The sequence below is a fragment of the Thamnophis elegans genome, chromosome 10 (genome assembly GCF_009769535.1).
Source record: "Thamnophis elegans isolate rThaEle1 chromosome 10, rThaEle1.pri, whole genome shotgun sequence".
In the NCBI taxonomy this organism is placed as follows: domain Eukaryota; kingdom Metazoa; phylum Chordata; class Lepidosauria; order Squamata; family Colubridae; genus Thamnophis; species Thamnophis elegans.
Genome location: NC_045550.1, coordinates 46,088,161 through 46,109,920, shown reverse-complemented (window position 1 = coordinate 46,109,920; position 21,760 = coordinate 46,088,161). Strand labels below are relative to the sequence as shown.

The 21,760-nt window shown below is 39.9% G+C and overlaps 1 protein-coding gene across 2 annotated transcripts in view; it reads right to left on the bottom strand.

Moving 5' to 3' along the window:
* Positions 1–21,760, bottom strand: part of ARHGEF26 (Rho guanine nucleotide exchange factor 26) — a 70,323-nt gene that overhangs the window by 16,184 nt on the left and 32,379 nt on the right. For both annotated transcript variants that reach the window (XM_032224770.1, XM_032224771.1), the window contains exons 6-10: positions 10,529–10,689; positions 7,615–7,767; positions 6,688–6,817; positions 4,896–4,970; positions 266–355 (exon numbers count right to left, since the gene is read on the bottom strand). In XM_032224770.1, coding sequence (XP_032080661.1) covers positions 266–355; positions 4,896–4,970; positions 6,688–6,817; positions 7,615–7,767; positions 10,529–10,689 — 609 coding nt within the window. The remainder of the gene's footprint in view (positions 1–265; positions 356–4,895; positions 4,971–6,687; positions 6,818–7,614; positions 7,768–10,528; positions 10,690–21,760) is intronic.

The window sequence follows — 21,760 nt, the reverse complement described above, 5'->3', positions numbered from 1 at the left end:
TAAAATGTGTTCCTTCTACAGTTCTGAATGCAAAGAGAAAAAGAAAGAAAGAAAAAGAATTGGCATTTGCTAGCCAAAAATATGAACTGTGCTTTAATCTTTATTGCTTTCAGGAAGCACTTTTGTTATTTTCCAAAACAACTGAATAATACCTATTTCATCATAAAAAAAAATAAACACAGCTTATTCTCACTCACAAAACTCAGCACTAAAACAAACCAGAAGCTAAAAGTCTGTATAAAATGCATGGAAGGAAGTCTCCTACCTTGATTTTAAATTCCAACTGGGAGTTGATGGTATACATCATTTCTGTCCTTTCCATTTTTCGAGCACCTTCATTGCACAGACGAACCAACTGGAAAAAGAGACATCTATGTCACCCAGCAGGTTTGCATTTGGTATTAAAAATGTAGTTTTTTTTCTTTACATCTTTTATAGATATGTAACAATAAGGGAATCAGAAAAAAATATTTGTAATGTGCAGCTATTTTTGAATGAACTAGCCTTTTCTACAAACAATTTAAGAATGCTACTTCTACTTTTTTAAAATGGCACTGCTACAATTTCCTTAATATTCTAACTCATAACAACAGGATTCTTGGGTTTTGCCTTGGTTTTTCTTGACAGGCCCCTTCTGACATATAGGCACATATCCAAGGACACTGGCTATCTATACCTTCTTTTTAGGCCACTCATATCTTATTTTCCCCTTTGAACAACTGTGATGCACTTACACACCCAGAAACTACAGCTGGTGCAATTGCTATTGCCCAGGCAGTTATGGATGTATCTGATGTACCAGATTGACAGAAGAAAACAGAAGAGCAATTCAACGGCATGCATGCATGCGCCGGGAAGCTGATCTTCCGTTTTCCGCACTGGTCACTTGGTCTTCCAATTTCTGGCGTGCATGTGTGCATGAAGACTAGCTGGCCAGCATGTATGTGCATGCCGGAAACCAGAAGTTCAGCTTCCTAGCATGTGCATGGATGCCGGGGAGCTACTCTGCCAGCTTCTGGCATTCCTGTGAGCACAAAGAGCTGCTGGTCAGAACCCGGAAGAGCATTGGGCGATGGCTGGAGAGCCATCCTGGAGAGCCATCCTGGAGAGGTGGCTCTGCATAGGTTTGCCATCATGGCTCTAGTCTATAGACTCTCGACTGTAAAATTCTAATGGCATTTTTATATTACTATGGATTAATATTAATGTATGTATAAATAAATAAATAAATAAATAAATAAATAAATAAATAAATAAATAAATAAATAAAATTAATGTAAGACTTTATTTTCCTTACTACCAAGGAAATGCAGGATTTCAGTGCCAGAGAAACCAAAAGGAAGTTTTTAAATCTTTCCCTTTGTCCTTTTTGATTTCTATTGCAAGGGGCAACTTCAAGAATTGTAATAACGCAAAATGTTGATTTTATTTATTTCCAATTTATATCATTAAATCCATTTCCCAACTATATCATTAGAGAAAAGGAACATGAGATATTGCTTTTTCTAATTGCCAATAAGATAAAACTAGTATACCCAGTAGCAACCTTACCCAACTTTCTGGAAGATACCTTTGGGAAAGTCTATTCTCTTTCCCAAAAACTTTGGACTCTCCCCCCCCCAAAAAAAAAGAAAAAAAGGGGGAGGGGGAATCTATACCCTTAAAAAAATCATCTGGAGTTACTTAGATACAAAGCAGTTACATTTCTATTTATAGCTAGTTTCTGTGTAGGAGGCATATTAAAGTATTTTCTTTCTTCAATAGCAATGAATTTCAGTGCAAATAATGAATAATTTGGAAAAATGAAGATAAAGGCATTTTTAAAAGACCCATGAGGCATACTTTTTCTGGAAAGTATTTGTTAGCAAGCCATTAGAAGCCATTTTTATGAGCCAAAGATAAAATCAGATTTATTAATTGATAATTTAGCGACTTCCATATAGAGTAACAGTATATGTCACGGGAATGCTAGTCTTCTTTTCTGATCTGAACAGTATGAAAAATGCACCACTTTTTAAAAACCTCTTACAATATTGATTACATTATATCGTGGCACGACAAAGCCGCGGTCCACTAAAGCGCGCCCGATTAAAGCGCGTACCTGACATCATCAGCAGCGCGACAAATACGACCGCGGAGAAAAAAGGGCGCTTTAAAAAGCGCTTTTAAAGCAAGCCGATTCACGTAAAGGTAAGGGTTAGGTTTAGGTTTAGGGTTACGTTAAGCGTTAGGGTTAGGTTTAGGGTTAGGTTAAGGGTTAGCGTTAGGTTTAGCGTTAGGTTAAGGGTTAGATTTAGGGTTAGGTTAAGGGTTAGGTTTAGGGTTAGGTTTGGGGGGGTTAGGGTAAGGTTTTCGCGTTAATTTTAACTTTACCGCTCACAGCGTGATGTTTTCGTTGCGCTGTGATGACGTCAGGTACGTACTTTCGTCGAGCGCGCTTTAGTCTACCGCGGTTTTGTGGTGGAACCACATTATATAACATGCAGTATCAGCATGGACAGATAAATAATCAATAATCATTCTTGAATGAAGCAGTTTTTATATTGTTCCCCTTTCCATTTTTATATATTTTATGAAAAATGTTAACACCATTAATAATTTGCAACAAAAATTACTGGGTATTAAGGAGACTTCCAATAAATAGTGTTTTATCAAGAGTTCTTAATACAACTAGGGTCCTGTATAATAATATGAATATTATTCTCTCTATCCAGCATGGGAGAAAGTTAGCACTACATTCCTATATAATTTCATACCACTGATAAGGTATAGTATTTTACAAGTTTTCATTGAAAGATCAGTATCACTAAATTTTAATTAATTTTCTTGCTAGTGATAAACATGTCCCTGGCTGGGGAAGAAAAGTGCACATCTGTCTTGAAGATTTGGGGGAGGCAACCAAATTAATTTTCAATTTTTAGCCAGAAAACATTTTTTCCTTTTTTTTTTTTAGATTCTCAATGATCGCTGATTGCAATATAGACAAATTAATTGTGCTTCTCACAGAAGTCCAAGCTATGACATTTCAATTGTCCTTTGACAAAAGAAGGGTGGTTCTTTCTTTTCCATATTAGCAATAGCAATAGCACTAGCACTTAGACTTATGTACCACTTCACAGTACTCTACAGACCTCTCTAAGCAGTTTACAGAGTCAGCATATTGCCTCCAACAATCTCGATCCTCATTTTACCACCTCAGAAGGATGGAAGACTGAGTCAATCTTGAGCCTGGTGAGATTTGAACTGCCAAATTGCAGGGAGCCAGCAGTCAGCAGAAGTAGCCTCCAGTACTTCACTCTAACCACTGTGCTACTGAGGCTCATATTAGGCTGCAAAAATTAGCAGCTGAAAATATAAAGCCACCATCCGACAACAGAAATGAACCTATCAACACTGCCATTTTTCCCTTCCTTCTTTCAATATTCTGTGCACCTCTAGAAATACAGAAGGCTCAGAGACTGCTAAGCTAAATGAAGAATTTAGCTTGCAATGAAATTCTGCTGCAAACGTTAATGTGGTAGATAACAGATAGTTCATCCTAAATTCTAGGTCAAATGATCAGTACATAATTGTAGGATGTATCTTAAAGTAAATGAATTGAGAATCAATATGTATGTGAAATTAATGATTCAATGTGTTCTAAATGCGAACTTAGTGTAGTAAACAACACATTTTGACACTACTATATCTCCATCAGATTACTGTGATGATATGCATCAACCAACATATATGTATAAAGATTTGACAAACATAAAACTGAGTGGTAAATAAATGATAGAAAATGGTATACTATATTCAGTTTGCAGCTGACCAATCTTGGACGACTCATGGGCTATTGAGCCAAATTCAGACATCAAGCAGCTGCATATATTTTAGCTCATCCCAAAGAGAAAATTAAATTCAAGGTGCAGTAAAATTTTTAAAAATGTTTAAAGCTACTATAACAGCAAAAGAGACAACATATTTGTCGCTAGTATAAGTGTGCAGAAGATACTATGCCATTGCATTAAGTAGAATCCGTATCTCTGATAATGAGAATCAATGTAGTTACAATAGGAGCATGTCGAATAAGGACAAGGATGATACTCAGTAATGAAGGTCCCATGATAACCTCTTTTGGTCTCTATGTCTCAACCCAATTTAACATAGAAGGTCATAAGATAATAGAACACTAGGATGGGGACCACCTATACCACTTATAATTTATGGAAATAAATCTGACTGTACTATAACTGAACAATGTAATTCATTTTGCTAAGCCAGTAGGTCACTTAACTGCCTAGGAAGCTCTTCATTCTTCTTGCTATTATCATTTTCCTAGAGACAATGAATAATCTTTCTGAATCAAATTTTACCCCCCAAAAGGTAGATTTGCCGAGTGAAATTCTGATATAGGTAGTCCTCAACTTACAACCTTTCATTTAGATACTGTTTGAAATTACTGAGGTACTAAAAAAAAAAAGGACTTATGACTGGTTATAACACTTACAAGGATTGCAGCATCCCCACAGTCACGTCATCAAAATTTGGCCGCTTGGCAACTGGGATATATTTTGGAGGGTTGCAGTGTCCCAGTCACCTGATCACCTTTTGTGACCTTTTGACAAGTGAACTCAATGGGGAAGCCAAGATTCACTTATTAACAACCATATTACTAACTTGACAACTGCAGTAATTCACTTAACAACTGTGGAAAGAAAGGTCGTAAATTGGGGCAAAACTTACTTAGCAACTGTCTTGCTCAACAATGGAAATTTTGGGCTCAACTGTGGTTGTAAGACTACTTAGAAGATTTTGCCCTTAGAAGATTATATACGGAATTCTGACTTCTAAACATGCACAAAAGAATTTCAGCAATAAACACGTTGTATTCTTTAAAGATAATCTAAACATACCTTGCTTACTGCTTTTAAAGCCCTTTTGCAAACTTCGTGTTTTGGCAAATCTTTCTGTGTTTTCTGGCAAATTGTCTGAAATAAAAAAATTCACCAATTTAGAGATGTGGTGTTTTTTTTTAATTAGTGAGAGGGAAATGTGTATGATACTTGTATATGCAAATCTGTATTATGAATTTTATGCAAATGTTTACCTTCTGCTGAATCAAAATATACTATATTCTAGACATCTTACTCTGAAATGTTTTTTTCTCCCAGGAAATACTTAAATTTCACTTTTAATATTTAATGTAATGAATTGGTAACACCATCTTTCTTTCTTTTTTAGTTTCAAGTACAAATGTCTTTATCTGCCTACTTCTTCAGTTCAGTTTTAACAAGGTATTAAAGACCTGCATACTGAAGTCTTTGATAACATGTAGATAGTTAGATTTAGAACAAGATGCAAATTAACATTTTCTCTTTTAAAGGAACATAATAAAAACAGTCTGACCATTAAATCAACATTTTATTAACTTGCTTTTATAAGCAAGCTATGAAAACAAACGCGCACCAAAGCAAACATTGATATATTTTTAATGACAAGGGAGTTAAGAGGGTTTTTTTTTTTGCGAGAAGCCAAAATGCTATAAAACGGTTCCTGGTAATATGTTGTTTTTAGAGGCTTAATGGAATAAAAAGAACCATTACTGTTGGTTTTCCAGGCCAAATGATAGCAATTATGTATTAATACATAATTTAGCATACCTAGTTATGTTGGCAGAAGATTCAAAACTCTTGCTGACAAAATTCATTGAGTGGTCCAGACCACTCATTCTCACCCCTGAAATTCTGTCTTGCGTTTTATTTATGAATACAGCTTTTTATTAATAGCTTTTTAATTAAGTGAAACTATAAGATTTATTTGTACAGCACAAGATCCAAACATAACTTTCATTTATTTAATTTATATCCCACCTTTGTTTTTACAAGTAACTCAAGATGGCAAACATATCCAACATACCATACCTTCTTCCTATTTTCCCCATAACTGGCTGGGCTGAAAGGGAAAAGCCCAGCTAGCTTTCACAGCTAAGGCTGAATTAGAACTCATGGTCTCCTGGTTTGTAGTCTGGTACCTTAACCTTAACCTCTACACTAAACTGGCTGGTTTAGACAACACTTCCTCTTGTCTTTTTGTTATCGTAGTTTGTAACTGTTTCAATTGGTTTTAATGATTGGATTTTGTGCTTTAATTGTGCATGCCGCACTGAATCATATTTCAAGTGAGAAGGTCAAGCATATAAACTAAATAAATATTATAAGGTAGTATGGCATTGTGACAATAGGTTTAAGCATGACTAAATTGTGTTTTAGCCCATAACACTTTTAAGAAATGATTTTCCACATTCTTAAGCCTAAAATTGTTCTAAAGGTTTTATAAGAGTTGTTGCAGCACTTGTTGTGCAAAAAATAATCTGAAAATAAAATAGCACTAAATAGTCCTATTAAAGTCAACCAGCAGGAAAGGACAAAAAATGGATTATAAGGCTCTATACTTTATATAGAAATTTATAATCCAACAGAAGCCATAGAAAATTAAATACCCTAGGCAGAATGTTTACTTGCCCCAGCAAAAGTATTTCCCAGGTTTCTCTGGGCCAATTCTAAATTACTGAAATTATGACAATTCAGCAGTTTATATGATGGATAAGCAAATAAGTGATTACATAATTATAAATTATCACATCAGAATTACATATATAAACGCAATCATAAACAGAACAGACAATTAAAAATAAGCTGCTCTTACATCCATCAGCAGTGGAAGCCGAGTAACCCTTTGCATTGGGAGAATGAGGAAGGAGATCATTGGTAAATTCCTACACTCTTCTTGAGTTTCAATCCGCGATAATACTTCCTTGAAGGATGGATTGGTAGCTCTGTCCAAAAGAGCAACAATTTTATAAACAACATTAAATATAAAGGTAATGCATTTAAAAGCCTTTGTCTGGAAAAAAAAGTTTGCCAATAGCTTTCTTGAAAACATAAAAACTAATACCAATAATCACTCATAGATTAGGGTTTTGCCCAAAATTTATAAGACTGTTCTACAAATCTTCTATTAAGATGCAGTAATATCCATAAAACTGTTGCTTATGGTTTTTCAACTCAAAGAAAATGATTAGTTACCACAGAAGCTCTTTCACATGTCTTTAAGTCAAGCGACATTGCAAAAACACAATTATTGTGAAGCTACAGCTATAAGTTATTGATTCTAAATCTATTTTTTTCCTAGAACAGATCTAGTACTAATATGGCAAACTTTTCAGTAAGATTTTTAAATAGAAAATTAACCAAAACATTTTAATAACAATTGTGACTGAAACTTTTTTGTTTAGTTTTATCTACAATTATATTAATAGTTTACCCATGATTAACAGATTAACAGAGTTGGAAGGGACCTTGTAGGTCATCCAGTCCAATCCCCTGCTCAAGGAGGAGACCCTACACCATTTCTGACAGGTGGCGGGATGCCTATAGTTAAAGGACAATTTATAAATATATTGAAATACATTAACCCTGTGGGGAATCACTTGAGCAAAATTAAAATCTCAAGTTTATTGTCTCCTTCAATTAGTATGCCTGAAATATTTTTTTTTCAAAAACCAAATTTATACATGATTCATAACATCATTTTTCCCAAGCAATTCCAGTGATAGTAGTTTCCACTACTTACAACAGTTTTTGAAGCGTCCGCTGTTGATAGACTTCATTTGTGCAATATTTTATATAAGGATCAAAAGTTGATGTAGTATGCTTTTCTACAATATCACTGATATCATCTATGAAGATGTTACTTCGATGCCTTTCCTCAAGCTCTGTGAAGAACCTGAAACGAACAGAACATTTTTGAAGATTTAATCACAAATTTAATCACAATTTGTTAACTAAAAGCAAAGAGATCCTTAATTGTATTTCCATCCAAACAACTGGTTGCTAGACAGCCTTACATACTCTATGTAGAACCTTGACCTAATTGTCTGAAAACCATTAACACCTTTTTTTCCTTATTCTGAGATTAGTCTCTCTGGATGGAAGGTGAACAGTAAATTGACTACAGCTGAGACCGCATTCAAAAAGAATGAACGAACATATTTTATAAGTTACTCAACAAACAACTGGAAGAAACTGAATGGAAATACATTTGTTTCAGAAAAAAGAATGTTTGAATTAAATTAGGTTCTTTTATTCCTCATTTAAAACATATGAGGCTGAAATGGGACTTTACTTACTTCTAATGACCAGAAATGTTACATAATGTAGTAGCTCCTGAATGTTTCATTTCCAATAATGCCAGATGGATGGTGATTACTTTCGCCTTTTCTTTGTACATACATATAGTGGATATAAAAAGTCTACACATCCTACATGCCAGGTTTTAGAAATATGACTGCTATCGATCTACAGGGGTTATATTTTTATGTAAATATTTATTTAAATTTTTAAATTTATATTTTTAAAAAAATTAAGATTTTTTCCAGTGAAGGCAGTATACTAGAAACTCTGTCATTGTTAAAGGCATTATGGAAACTGGTAAGGAACTACTGTATCTCTGAAATGATACCTCGACGACACAACTACATTAATAAATTTAGTTCTAGTTAAGGGTTGCTTCATGTAAACAAGGAAGTTCTATACATATAATAACTTTTGTAAATTTACACTTATTGTTAACCTGAAGACCTATGCATACCATAGTAAGCAGATCGGTACAGTTCTCCGCTGGAGACAATCTGGCTTTGGTTTCTCATAGTGCTTATTTGGAATTGGGAAACAAGTTATGAATGACAAGAAACTGAACCCATTGCAGAAATAGACCACCAGAAACACAAAATTGTGAAGCCCGTATTATTGAAAATGTATTCACAGAAAGAATACATCATTAAAGTACTAAATAGCTATAAATACATGAATGGTCTTTTTGTGTGTTGGAAAAGATATCCATGTAAACAGCACTGTATATCCCTATTCAGTGGCCTAAAAGTTTTATGATTGCATTCCTGGGACATCCCACAATACTGCCATATCCTCACCAGATATATGAAAAAGATTATATGTGCTCAATATCAAATCAATATCTATTGATCTGTTATTAACAAATCAGCTACTTATAAAAGTTTTATGGATATCAAAGACCTGAACATATCCCTGTTACAGCATAAAAGAAACATCTGTATTTATATATACTAGCTTAATGTAAAACAACAGGTTAATAAATCACAATGATGCAACTGTTCTAGGTGACAAAGACATCAAATGTATGAATTTTCAGCCAAGAGAAAGCAAACAATAGTATAAGTAACTCTTATATTAGGCAATGCCCAAGGTGATACTGTTTACTCTATGATATTTTCTTACGTAAGAGTATTTCTTTCTTAACTTCTGGTTTCCTTACCTTGATCTGGCATAGTACAGCCATGTATAAGTAACAGATAAATAGTAACTTTGATTCTATTTCAGAAGATCTAGTACAAAATAATCTAAACATGATTAGAAATCTGTAGAATTTACAAACATAATTTAGACCACAAATTAAAGAATCATCGAAATATCCGGCACAATTGAAATCAATAGTTTTTTATAAAATTCACAACCTTACAATAGTATCTGCTAACGAGTTAATCTTTTACGCATATGATTCCCACATATCTCTTAAGGGTTTGGCAAAAGCTGTTTGGTTTAAGACCAGAAAAGATACGATTCTCAACCAGAAATGGCTTAATTGAAGAAATCTGTCAAAGCTTTCAACAGTATTTGTACTATGCACTACACTGTCTGCCAAAAGATTAACACAGCACATATATAAATCTGTTATAATGGAGCTGTGTAACAAATATTCAGCATGCTTCATGAATGTCATTGTATATCTTATAGCAAAGATAGGCAGCATAATATGATTTCAAGCAGTAAAAAATGTTAAGAATTTTTTTTAAAGAAAATCATTCCCATGAACATTCTTTTATCTAGCAGGCATGCTTGGTTAAGCTCCATTGATTTTGATACGTCTTAATAACAGATGGAAAATAGCTAAAAGCTCCTTTGATTCAATTCTTGACTTCTTTACGAGCTCACACTGCAAAATTTGACCCACTTAATCACACTCTCATAAATTTGTCCTTTGACTACATTGTCTAAAGCAGGATCAGCAACCTTAAACACTCAAAGAGCCACAAAAGTCCCCCACCATAGAATCTCCTCCTAGTGCAGTATCCTTTTTCCTCTGCTGACTGGAAATCCAGTTCCCCCACTATAGTCTTCTCATAGCGGGGCATCCTTTTTCCTCTCCAACCGGAAGTCCAGTTCCCCCGTCATTGAGTCTCCTCCTAGCGTGGCATCCTTTTTTCTCTATCTGTCCTAACTGAAAGCCTTCTCAAAGGTGGAGCCGACCGGTGATAGGGAGCTGCAGCAGACGGATAAAAGAGCCACATGCGGCTCCAGAGCCGCTGGTAGCCAACCCCTGGTCTAAAGAAATACAGCAACAATGTACTTGCCAACAATATAAACATGAAAAAATTTAAAAATTCCTGGAAGCAAGCAACAAACAGATGCATACCACTAACTCTGGTTAATAAAGACTGCTTAATACTTACTTCTTGCTAGCTTCACACACATCCGCAATATTGGAGAAAAGATGATGGCTTTCTGTCTTTGTCATTGTGGAACTCAGTTCTTTGGAATTTTTAAACATCCGAATCAGAATTTCTAGACTGAGAAGATATGAATGTTCCGAAGAGATGACTTCAAATATAGCCTGCATGATCGGGGAATGGGAAGAGTAAAAGAGAAAACTAAAATTATTTCTTTAGATTTTATACAACAAATCATTTCCTAGTAATACATTTTCACAAGAGTATTTTTGAATATCCAGGACAATTATCTTGAAAGAATTATTCTGAATTTTAAATTAAAACATAACACTTGAGTACGTTTCAACAGTAAGCAAAAATACAAATATGATTTTTAGGACTGTCTTAGCATGTACTTTGTTTAAAACAAAAAACCCTGTAAATTAAACCTGCAAAATTAAATGAAAAGAGGTGAATAAAAATATTTTCCCCTGCTTGGCTAAATCAAGACAATAAATACATATATTAAACATAGAAAGAACAAAGTATGTAAAAAAGTTAGTTAAAGTAGACTGGGTATCAAAATGTGGCACATTTCAACCATTTTTAAGATTTTTTTAAAATGGGGGTATTTTAAAGAGCAAGTGTCAGAAATTTGACTCTGTGGTCTGGATCACAATCTCATCCTTTAAATTACAATGGTTCCCAATGTGGGGCCCACACCCCACAGAGGGGCAATTTGGTTTTTAATGGGGGCAATTTGAACCTTGTTTAAACCAAGTTAAGGGCCTTTTAGGTTTCCTCCACGTGAGTAGAGTTCACTTTTTGGATAAAGTAAGAATTATATGTCGCCAGGGGAGGGGGACTCAGAATTTTAGAGATGCTTAGGTGGGGTATGACCAAGAAAGGTTGGGAACCACTGCTTTAAAAGAAGGAAAATTCAAAAGCAAAATCAATCAATCAATCTATCTACACCATTCTAGTGGCAACACGATAGCATTCCTAATAAGAGAAGACTGGATGGCTGCACTATTGCTTTCAGATCTTAAAATATTACTTCCAACCCCTGCTTCATATAAATATATGAATTATATCACATTTTCAGACCAGTTCCACACACACACACACACACACACACAAACTTCATTAAAAAAAATTAAAATGTCAAATTACTTGAAAAATCCTAAGAGATAAAAAAAAAAATCAAGCATTAAGAAATCACAAATATCAGCAATCCACTACTGGCTATATTTTCTATTTACCAACATCTTACATTCTTGATACTATAATATATTCTAATAATCCAGGATACAATTTAATAAATCTATATTATTGTAACAGAGTTAAAAAACCCTTTTAATTCAGCTCAAAAATAACAAAAATAAGACAAACCCAGACCTTATAAGATGTGTTCGTTATTGAATATTGAATTATCCAATATACTTAAAACAAAAATAAACTTTATTAATTTAATACAAAATTAAAATAGTTCACAGTAAAATCAACAGCAAAATTGCACAGAATCATCTGCTGTCATTTTTTTATTGAAGGTTGGCTGAATATGAAAAGGATGGGGATCCAGATAATATATATCGTCTCTCAATTATTTTTGCAACTTATTATTCATGATTCAGGTCAATGTACATCCAGTTTGACACAAGGAAAGTGATAAAGAAGAAAACAGCAGAGACAGAAGAATATGAGACTGACTTACCGTATTTATCGGCGTATAACACGCACCGGCGTATAACACGCATCCCCCATTTTAACACAAAAATTTGAGTAAAAATTTTTTTCATTAAAAATAAATGACTTGGAAGCTCGGAACTTAATGTTGGATTAAAATTTATAACATTAGAACATGAATTATAACATTAACTCCTCTTAAAAGGCAAATATGAAATGAAAAAACACCTCTTTGAGCAAAAAAACTTAATCAGAATCACTGCTTTTTGGAAAACCAAAAAACTCTTCCTCATCTTCACTTGTATCCTCAAAATCAAACTGAGCACTGCTTTCACTGCTTTCACTGTCTTCATAGATCAGTTCGTCTTCTTCCCCATCCAAAGCATTGCTTATGCCACATTTCTTAAAAGAGTTGATAACAATATCTTCTTTGACTGCGTCCCATGATGTTTCACCCACTGACACACTTTTGAAATGCTAGGTCTTTTCATTCGCCCAGAATTTGTAAATTCATGTTGAGTTTCATCACACATGTATTTATTCCACTCTTCACGCATAAAAGCTTTGAAGGGCTTGTTAATGCAAACATCTAATGGCTGTAATTGTGAGGTCAGTCCGCCTGGAATAACTGCTATATCAGTTTTGAACTTTTGAAACTCCGCCTTTGTTCTTTCTGTAAGATGAGATCTAAATGCGTCCAATACCAATAAGCATGGCTTCTTTAACAAAGCACCTGGGCGCTTCCCCCACACATTTTTAATCCAAAGCTTCATGCCTTCTTCATCTATCCATCCGTTTGGATGAACATGCACTTGTACGCCACTAGGAATTCTCTCCTTTGGTAACGTTTTTCTTTTAAAAATTACCAATGGAGGCAGCTTATTTCCATCTGCAGTGCAGGCAAGAACAAGAGTGTAACGATTTTTTTCATGCCCTGAAGTTTTAATTGTTACTGTTTTAGTACCTTTTGAATCCACAGTTTTATTTGAAGGAACATCGAAAGTGAGGGGAACTTCGTCCATGTTGCCGATTTGACCCATTTCAAAATTTTGTCTTTTTCTTGCATTGATAATAAATCTATGAAAATGTATTATCTTTTCCTCATAATCATCTGGCATACGCTGGGCAATCCTTGTTCTTGTTCGCATCCGAAGGTCATGCCTCTTCATAAATCTTTGGCACCATGACGTTGTCCCTTTAAAATCCTGGATTTGCAGCTCTTTGCTGATTTTCACAGCTTCAAAAGTCAGCATTTTTGTTGATAAAGCAATGCCTGCTTTTCTTTGGTTCAGGACGAATTCCTTCACTTTACTTTCTAGTTGTGGCCATTTCGTTATGCCACTGCGCGAAGCACATTTTGATTTTGGTAACATCTTGATTTTTTCGACATTTTTTCGCCACTCTCGTATTGTGCATTCTGTTGGTGGCTCTCCAAAATGCCTTGCTGCAGCCCTATTCCCATGTTGCTTGGCATATTCTACAACTTTTAACTTGAAAGCAGCTGTATATGCTGAACGCTTCTGTCTTGATTCCATCAGGGATATACAGTATTTTACCTATGGCTGTTTAAACAATAAAAGTTACCGTCAGACATGCGGTTCATTTCCCCCTCTGCCACTTCACTTCCCCACCAATGTTCCCTCTAATTTTTTTTCAGTGTGAGCGGAAAAGTATAGTGTTTGAGCGGCACATTTTCATGCCTGAGCACCTGAATTTTTTTCACAGATGTCACCTAAGACAACAACGAAATCAGTATTATTTGAAACTCAAAGTTATGTTTATTCAAGGTACCCGCTTAATTAAAAGTGTTATATAATATCAGTATCACTTAACAACGGTCCTGCTTAGCAACCAAAATGTTGGCTCAGAAACTCTGGCATTGAAGCGTGCAAGTCTTAAAGCTGTCAAGTTACAAGACCCTCACACCCCTAACCCTTTAGGAAAAAAACCCCAGGGGTCTTCAAACCTGACAGCTTTAAGCCTTGTGGACTTCAACTCCCAGAATTCCTCCTCCAGTCATGTTGCAGCAACGTCATCTGCGTGGATCTGCTCCATCTTCGGTTTTTTCACAGGAGGCAGGGCTGCTGCTGAAGATGCCAACGAGCTCCCGCCGCCACTAGAATATGCATTTGTTTAGCATGACATAGAATAGTCTTTCAACCAGAAGTATGGAATAAAAGAGAGACTGATAAATATTAAAAAAAATAAAACCAAAAAGCAGCTATTTATTTGAGTTCTAGATAAACATTTAGTTCAGAAGAGATTAGAATAGAACAGAGAAAGAATAGAATATAGAGAATACAATAGAAATAGAATTGGAAGGGACCTTGGAGGTCTTCTAGTCCAACCCCCTGCCTAGGCAGGAAACCCTACACTACTTAAGACAAACGGTTATCCAAAATCTTCTTTAAAACTTCCAGTGTTGGAGCATTCCCAACTTCTGGAGGCAAGTTGGTCCATTGGTTAATTGTTCTCACTGTCAGGAAATTTATCCTTAGTTCTAGGTTGCTTCTCTCCTTGATTAGTTTCCATCCATTGCTTCTTGTCCAGCCTTCAGGTGCCTTGGAGAATAGTTTGACTCCCTCTTCTTTGGAGCAACCCTGGGCCCTGAGATATTGGAAGACTGCTATCATGTCTCCCCTAGTCCTTCTTTTCATCAAACTGGACATACCCAGTTCCTACAACCGTTCTTTATATGTCAATATCATTTAGACAAAGTTGATCCCCTTATTCTCCACTCCAGAACCTTGGAGTTTGAAGTTCTTTGGTTCTCTTCTCCCACCCTCTGTGTTCCCACGAGGGGATTAGCATCATAGCTCAACTGCCCCCCTCCCACCCATAAAGACCAGGAGAGCATCGCTGCGCATAGCCAAATGCTACCATAGCAACTATGGCGTTGTCTGATGTCTTTCTTGCACGCTAAGATGGACTGACGGGGTGAAGCATAGCTTGCATTGTCCCTAGTGCGGATTATTTTCCCAGCCTTGGTCACTTTACGAGGGGTGGACTTCAGTTCCCAGAATTCTTCAGCCCTCCCTTATTCCTGTTTCCTTTTCCTTCATTATATTCAATTGTTTCAATATTAAGTGTAATTCTTCCTTCCTAACATTTTTCCATTTTTTCCCTTATATTCTTTTCCATTTCAACATTGTCTTTGTTCCTTCCATTCTTTCTTCCTTCTTTCAATCCTTCCAATATTTTTTCCTTCATTCCCTTGTCTGTTTCAATATTAAGTACATTTCTTCCTTTCTTCCTATACTTTTTTCCATTTTCTTCCTTATATTCTTTTCCATTTCAACATTGTCTTCCTTTTTTCCTTCCTTCCTTCCTATACGTCTTTCCATTTTCTTCCTTATATTATCTTTTCTGTTTCAACAGTCTTTGTTTCTTTCTTTCTTCCTTCCTTCCCTTCCTATACTTCTTCTTTCATTCATTATATTTTCTTTTCCATTTCAATATTAAGTGTAATTCTTTGTTCCTCCTTCCTTCTTTCAATCCTTCCAATACTTTTTCCTTCATTCTCTTTTCCTTCAATATTAAGTGCAATTCCTTGCTTCCTTCCTTCCTAAGTTATTTCCATTTTCTTCCTTATATAATATTTTCTGTTTCAACATAAAGTGCCTTCCTTCCTTCCCTCCCTCCCATCCCTTTCTTTATGTTTTCTTCATGCTTTCTTTTCTTTTTCCTCTGCTCTTTTTAAATCCCCCCCCCTTCTTCTCCTCCTCTACATTTAGGTTGGATTAGTTTGTACAACGGTCATCAAACTTCTGAAGTAAAAATAAATAAATAAATCATATTTAAGAAGAAGAAGAAAAAGGAAGACGTTTTTAGTTAAGTCAAACGTTTTAATAAAAGTTTCATCTTTTAAGATTTGTCCAACACATCCAATTGTAACCTTAACAGTAAAGAATATCACCCCAGCTGCTAAAGGTTCAACCAGTCTGAGAACCATTGAAAAGACAACAGTGCAAAATCCAAAAGACACAACTTCCTCACCCCCATTGCTTTGGTACCAAATCTTTGAGGAAGGGGCTCCAGAAAAAAGGAGGAGGAGGAGGAGGAGGGAACCAAAGAGAGGCTTTTACCGAGTCTGCGCCCCACAGCCAGGACCGTCCTGGCGCCTCAAGCCGCATTTCTTCCTGCAAAGCCCTTCGGGCAACCCGAGAGTTCCTTTTGGCGCCAGAAGGGCTTTGCAGGAAGAAACGCCGCGTTTCTTGTGTGTGTGTGTGTGTGTGTGTGTCTGTCTGTCTGTCTGTCTGTCTCCGCCATCCCCAACCTCTACACCTTGCAGGACTGCTGCGCCTTTGAGAAGCCGGGGTGGGGGGGAGAGGGGGACGGGAACGACGCCTAACCCCCACCCACACAACCCGGTCCCCGGGAATGCCGCTCCCGCCGTTCAGAAACCGAGGGGGAGAAAAGTTCAAAAGCCACCGGAGCCAGCTGGAAAAGGAGCGACTTTCCCCATTAGCCGGCGCCCTCCGCCAATCCGCAACGGCCTCGCAAATTAAAAACCGAAGGAAGGCGGCGAGCTCAGCCAAGCGCGGCCAGGCAGCCAGCGGCGCGCACCGGCTTCCCCGCGCAGGGAACTTCTCCGGCGGCTGGGGGGAGGCCGTCAAGCGGAACTCTCGGGTTGCCCGAAGGGCTTTGCAGGAAGAAACGCGGCTGGAGGCGCCAGGACGGTCCTGGCTGTGGGGCGCAGACCCGGTAAAAGCTCTCTTTGGTTCCCTCCTCCTCCCGCTCCTTCCACAGTCTGTGTGACGCTGCCGCCAGGCTGAGAGCTGCCGCTGAAACAAGTTTGGGAAGGTCCTTTGCAGGCAGCCAGTTCTAGCTGCCTGCAAAGGACTTCCCCACGTTTGCTTTGAAAGAAACCTCTGCGCGGGAGTTAGAAACCTCTGCGCGGGGGTTTCTTGCCACCTTAGAGGGAACAGTGGACCCGGCGTTGGACCCGTATTTATCGGCGTATAACACGCAGTATCGGCGTATAACACGCAGGCAGGGTTTAATCTTGCAATTTTAGTTTTAAAACTGCGTGTTATACGCCGATAAATACGGTAATTATTCTTAAATTTGGTTACAACAGCAGTGTCCATATTTGGGTGAAGGTAGGGGTGCAAAGGACTTACAAGAATTGGTTTGGTTTAATGGTTAAGGTACTAGGCTAAAAAATAGAAGACTCCAAGTTCTAATTCTACCTTAGGCATGAAGCAACTGGATGATTTACCGTATTTTCACCCATATAACCCGCGGGTTATACGCGGTTTTTACAAACACAGCACGCCCCCGCGGGGTGTAAAAGTGGGCGGGGTATACAGAAAACATTTTACACAGATTGACTACGGTAAAGGGAGACCCGCGACGAGTAAGGGAGAAGGGAAACTGCTGAGAACTGCGGAAGGTTGGGGGAACGGCAAGGAACGTGAGCCGAAAGCCTCTGCGGAAGGTTGGGGGAACGGGAAGGAAAGTGAGTGGAAAGCCTCTGCGGAAGGTTGGGGGAATGGGAAGGAAAGTGAGTGGAAAGCCTCTGCGGAAGGTTGGGGGAATGGGAAGGAAAGTGAGTGGAAAGCCTATGCGGAAGGTTGGGGGAACGGGGGGGGAACGTGAGCCGAAAGCCTCTGCGGAAGGTTGGGGGAACGGGGGGGGGGGAATGTGAGCCGAAAGCCTCTGCGGAAGGTTGGGGGAACGGGGGGGAACGTGAGCCGAAAGCCTCTGCGGAAGGTTGGGGGAACGGGGGGGAACGTGAGCCGAAAGCCTCTGCGGAAGGTTGGGGGAATGGGAAGGAAAGTGAGTGGAAAGCCTCTGCGGAAGGTTGGGGGAACGGGGGGAACGTGAGCCGAAAGCCTCTGCGGAAGGTTGGGGGAATGGGAAGGAAAGTGAGTGGAAAGCCTCTGCGGAAGGTTGGGGGAACGGGAAGGAAAGTGAGCGGAAAGCCTCTGCGGAAGGTTGGGGGAACGGGGGGGAACGTGAGCCGAAAGCCTCTGCGGAAGGTTGGGGGAATGGGAAGGAAAGTGAGTGGAAAGCCTCTGCGGAAGGTTGGGGGAACGGGGGGGGGGAACGTGAGCCGAAAGCCTCTGCAGAAGGTTGGGGGAATGGGAAGGAAAGTGAGTGGAAAGCCTCTGCGGAAGGTTGGGGGAACGGGGGGGAACGTGAGCTGAAAGCCTCTGCAGAAGGTTGGGGGAACGGGGGGAACGTGAGCCGAAAGCCTCTGCGGAAGGTTGGGGGAATGGGAAGGAAAGTGAGTGGAAAGCCTCTGCGGAAGGTTGGGGGAACGTGAGCCGAAAGCCTCTGCAGAAGGTTGGGGGAACGGGAAGGAAAGTGAGTGGAAAGCCTCTGCGGAAGGTTGGGGGAATGGGAAGGAAAGTGAGTGGAAAGCCTCTGCGGAAGGTTGGGGGAATGGGAAGGAAAGTGAGTGGAAAGCCTCTGCGGAAGGTTGGGGGAACGGGGGGGAACGTGAGCCGAAAGCCTCTGCAGAAGGTTGGGGGAACGGGAAGGAAAGTGAGTGGAAAGCCTCTGCGGAAGGTTGGGGGAACGGGGGGAACGTGAGCCGAAAGCCTCTGCGGAAGGTTGGGGGAACGGGAAGGAAAGTGAGTGGAAAGCCTCTGCGGAAGGTTGGGGGAACGGGGGGGGGGGAACGTGAGCCGAAAGCCTCTGCGAGCTGCGGAAGGTTGGGGGAACGGGAAAAAAAGAAAGCACCTCTCATTTCTATTTATGTTTTTCCCATTCAGATTACCGGTAGTTTTTTTTTCTTGTTTGTACATATGTAGAATAAAAAAAGAAAATGATTAAAAAAAAAAGCAAGCTGTCATGGCGTTGGACTGCGGGCTTCCTTCCACAAGCTGTTGCCTCTCGTGCAAACGTAGGCGGAAAAAATACCAGTACTCGCCGCTACCGAATCAACTGGATAGGAGCAAGAAGGGGGCGCAGGGGAGGCTGTGCCCGGCGCGTCTCCGCTCCCTCGTGCCAAATAGCAGCAAAAGATACAAAGAGCAGCAAGTGAGCCCCGCAGGAAGGAAATCTCCCTCGAAAAGTCATTTAAACCGCTTCGAGTCCAGTCGTCTTTTCAGAGCAATTTGGCATTCAGCCAATAGTTTCTTTCTAATCCTGGCAACCAAAAATATGGCTGCTGCCAGAGTCACACTGGGACAAAGTTGGATAAAAGAAAGTTTACATTTATTTGGTTTAAATGACCTGGTTGAAAAATAAATAAAGCTGTGTCTCGGCTCACGTTCCTTGCCGTTCCCCCAATATTCCGCAGAGGCTTTCCACTCACTTTCCTTCCCATTCCCCCAACCTTCTGCAGAGGCTTTCAGCTCACGTTCCCCCCCGTTCCCCCAACCTTCCGCAGAGGCTTTCGGCTCACGTTCCCCCCCGTTCCCCCAACCTTCCGCAGAGGCTTTCCACTCACTTTCCTTCCCATTCCCCCAACCTTCCGCAGAGGCTTTCGGCTCACGTTCCCCCCCGTTCCCCCAACCTTCCGCAGAGGCTTTCCACTCACTTTCCTTCCCGTTCCCCCAACCTTCTGCAGAGGCTTTCAGCTCACGTTCCCCCCCGTTCCCCCAACCTTCCGCAGAGGCTTTCCACTCACTTTCCTTCCCATTCCCCCAACCTTCCGCAGAGGCTTTCCACTCACTTTCCTTCCCATTCCCCCAACCTTCCGCAGAGGCTTTCAGCTCACGTTCCCCCCCGTTCCCCCAACCTTCCGCAGAGGCTTTCCACTCACTTTCCTTCCCGTTCCCCCAACCTTCCGCAGAGGCTTTCGGCTCACGTTCCCCCCCGTTCCCCCAACCTTCTGCAGAGGCTTTCCACTCACTTTCCTTCCCGTTCCCCCAACCTTCTGCAGAGGCTTTCAGCTCACGTTCCCCCCCGTTCCCCCAACCTTCCGCAGAGGCTTTCCACTCACTTTCCTTCCCATTCCCCCAACCTTCTGCAGAGGCTTTCAGCTCACGTTCCCCCCCGTTCCCCCAACCTTCCGCAGAGGCTTTCGGCTCACGTTCCCCCCCGTTCCCCCAACCTTCCGCAGAGGCTTTCGGCTCACGTTCCCCCCCCCCGTTCCCCCAACCTTCCGCAGAGGCTTTCAGCTCACTTTCCTTCCCGTTCCCCCAACCTTCTGCAGAGGCTTTCGGCTCACGTTCCCCCCCGTTCCCCCAACCTTCCGCAGAGGCTTTCCACTCACTTTCCTTCCCATTCCCCCAACCTTCCGCAGAGGCTTTCGGCTCACGTTCCCCCCTGTTCCCCCAACCTTCCGCAGAGGCTTTCCACTCACTTTCCTTCCCATTCCCCCAACCTTCCGCAGAGGCTTTCCACTCACTTTCCTTCCCATTCCCCCAACCTTACGCAGAGGCTTTCAGCTCACATTCCCCCCCGTTCCCCCAACCTTCTGCAGAGGCTTTCGGCTCACGTTCCCCCCCCCGTTCCCCCAACCTTCCGCAGAGGCTTTCCACTCACTTTCCTTCCCATTCCCCCAACCTTCCGCAGAGGCTTTCAGCTCACGTTCCCCCCCGTTCCCCCAACCTTCCGCAGAGGCTTTCGGCTCACGTTCCCCCCCCAACCTTCTGCAGTTCTCAGCAGTTTCCCTTCTCCCTTACTCGTCGCGGGTTATATGCGTGGGCGGGGTATACGGAAAATATTTTACAGGCGGGTTATATGGGTGAAAATACGGTATATTATCTTTCAGCCATATGAAGCTGAAATGGTAAACCATTTCCAAAAATCTTTCCAAGAAACTGCATGGACTAGTCCAGGCAGTCACCAGACATCAACACTGACTTAAAAGCGTACAGACACACAAAAAAACCCAGACCTACATGCCAGTACAAGGTACTTAATTAAAAATTTCCTTTTATGAATGAATGCGAATGTTAAAAAACAACTCTTTTATCTAACAGGACATTTGTATTACCTCAATGGGCATTAGTTATCTTTTACATGATGGCTGTACCACTTTCAATATGATTCTCTGGTTTCCCCCAAAATGTATCTTTTAATGTAGTTTTTATGCAGCCCATTCTTTCATTGTTGTTTTTACAATGAATATTTAGCATACTGATTGAGATCCTGGTGTTCCCTACTGTCACTGTTCTTCAACAGAGAGTTGAAAGTCCACAGTGAGCTGCTCTGTAGCTATAAAGTCCGTAAGCATTTCAAGCATGCATGCATGTATTTCCGTTCTTCTCAATCTGTGCATTCTTCAGCTGGGTGGGCTTTGACTCCCAAAGTTCTCGCAGTGAAATTCTGGCTTGGAAACCCTGAGAATTAAAGTCCAAATATCTGGAAAATGTCCAGGCTTCTGGGGCAGGCTGGTTAATTGTTTTCAAGTCCTTAATCAACAACCGAGTGAACATAAAGAAGATCTGTATAATATGACTAGAGGCAACAGACGCACTATGACTTACATTCCTGCTATCATCTTGCTCTGAAAACTATGTTTCTGTTGATCTTGTTGCCTTAACTGCAGTTATAAAGAAAGGGTTTGCCTAAAGAGAGCAGCAGTGTTCCATGACTAATTTGTTCTGATCTGATTTTTTTTTTAAGAAAGGACATCAGAGAACTCATCTTCAAGACTATTTAAAGATT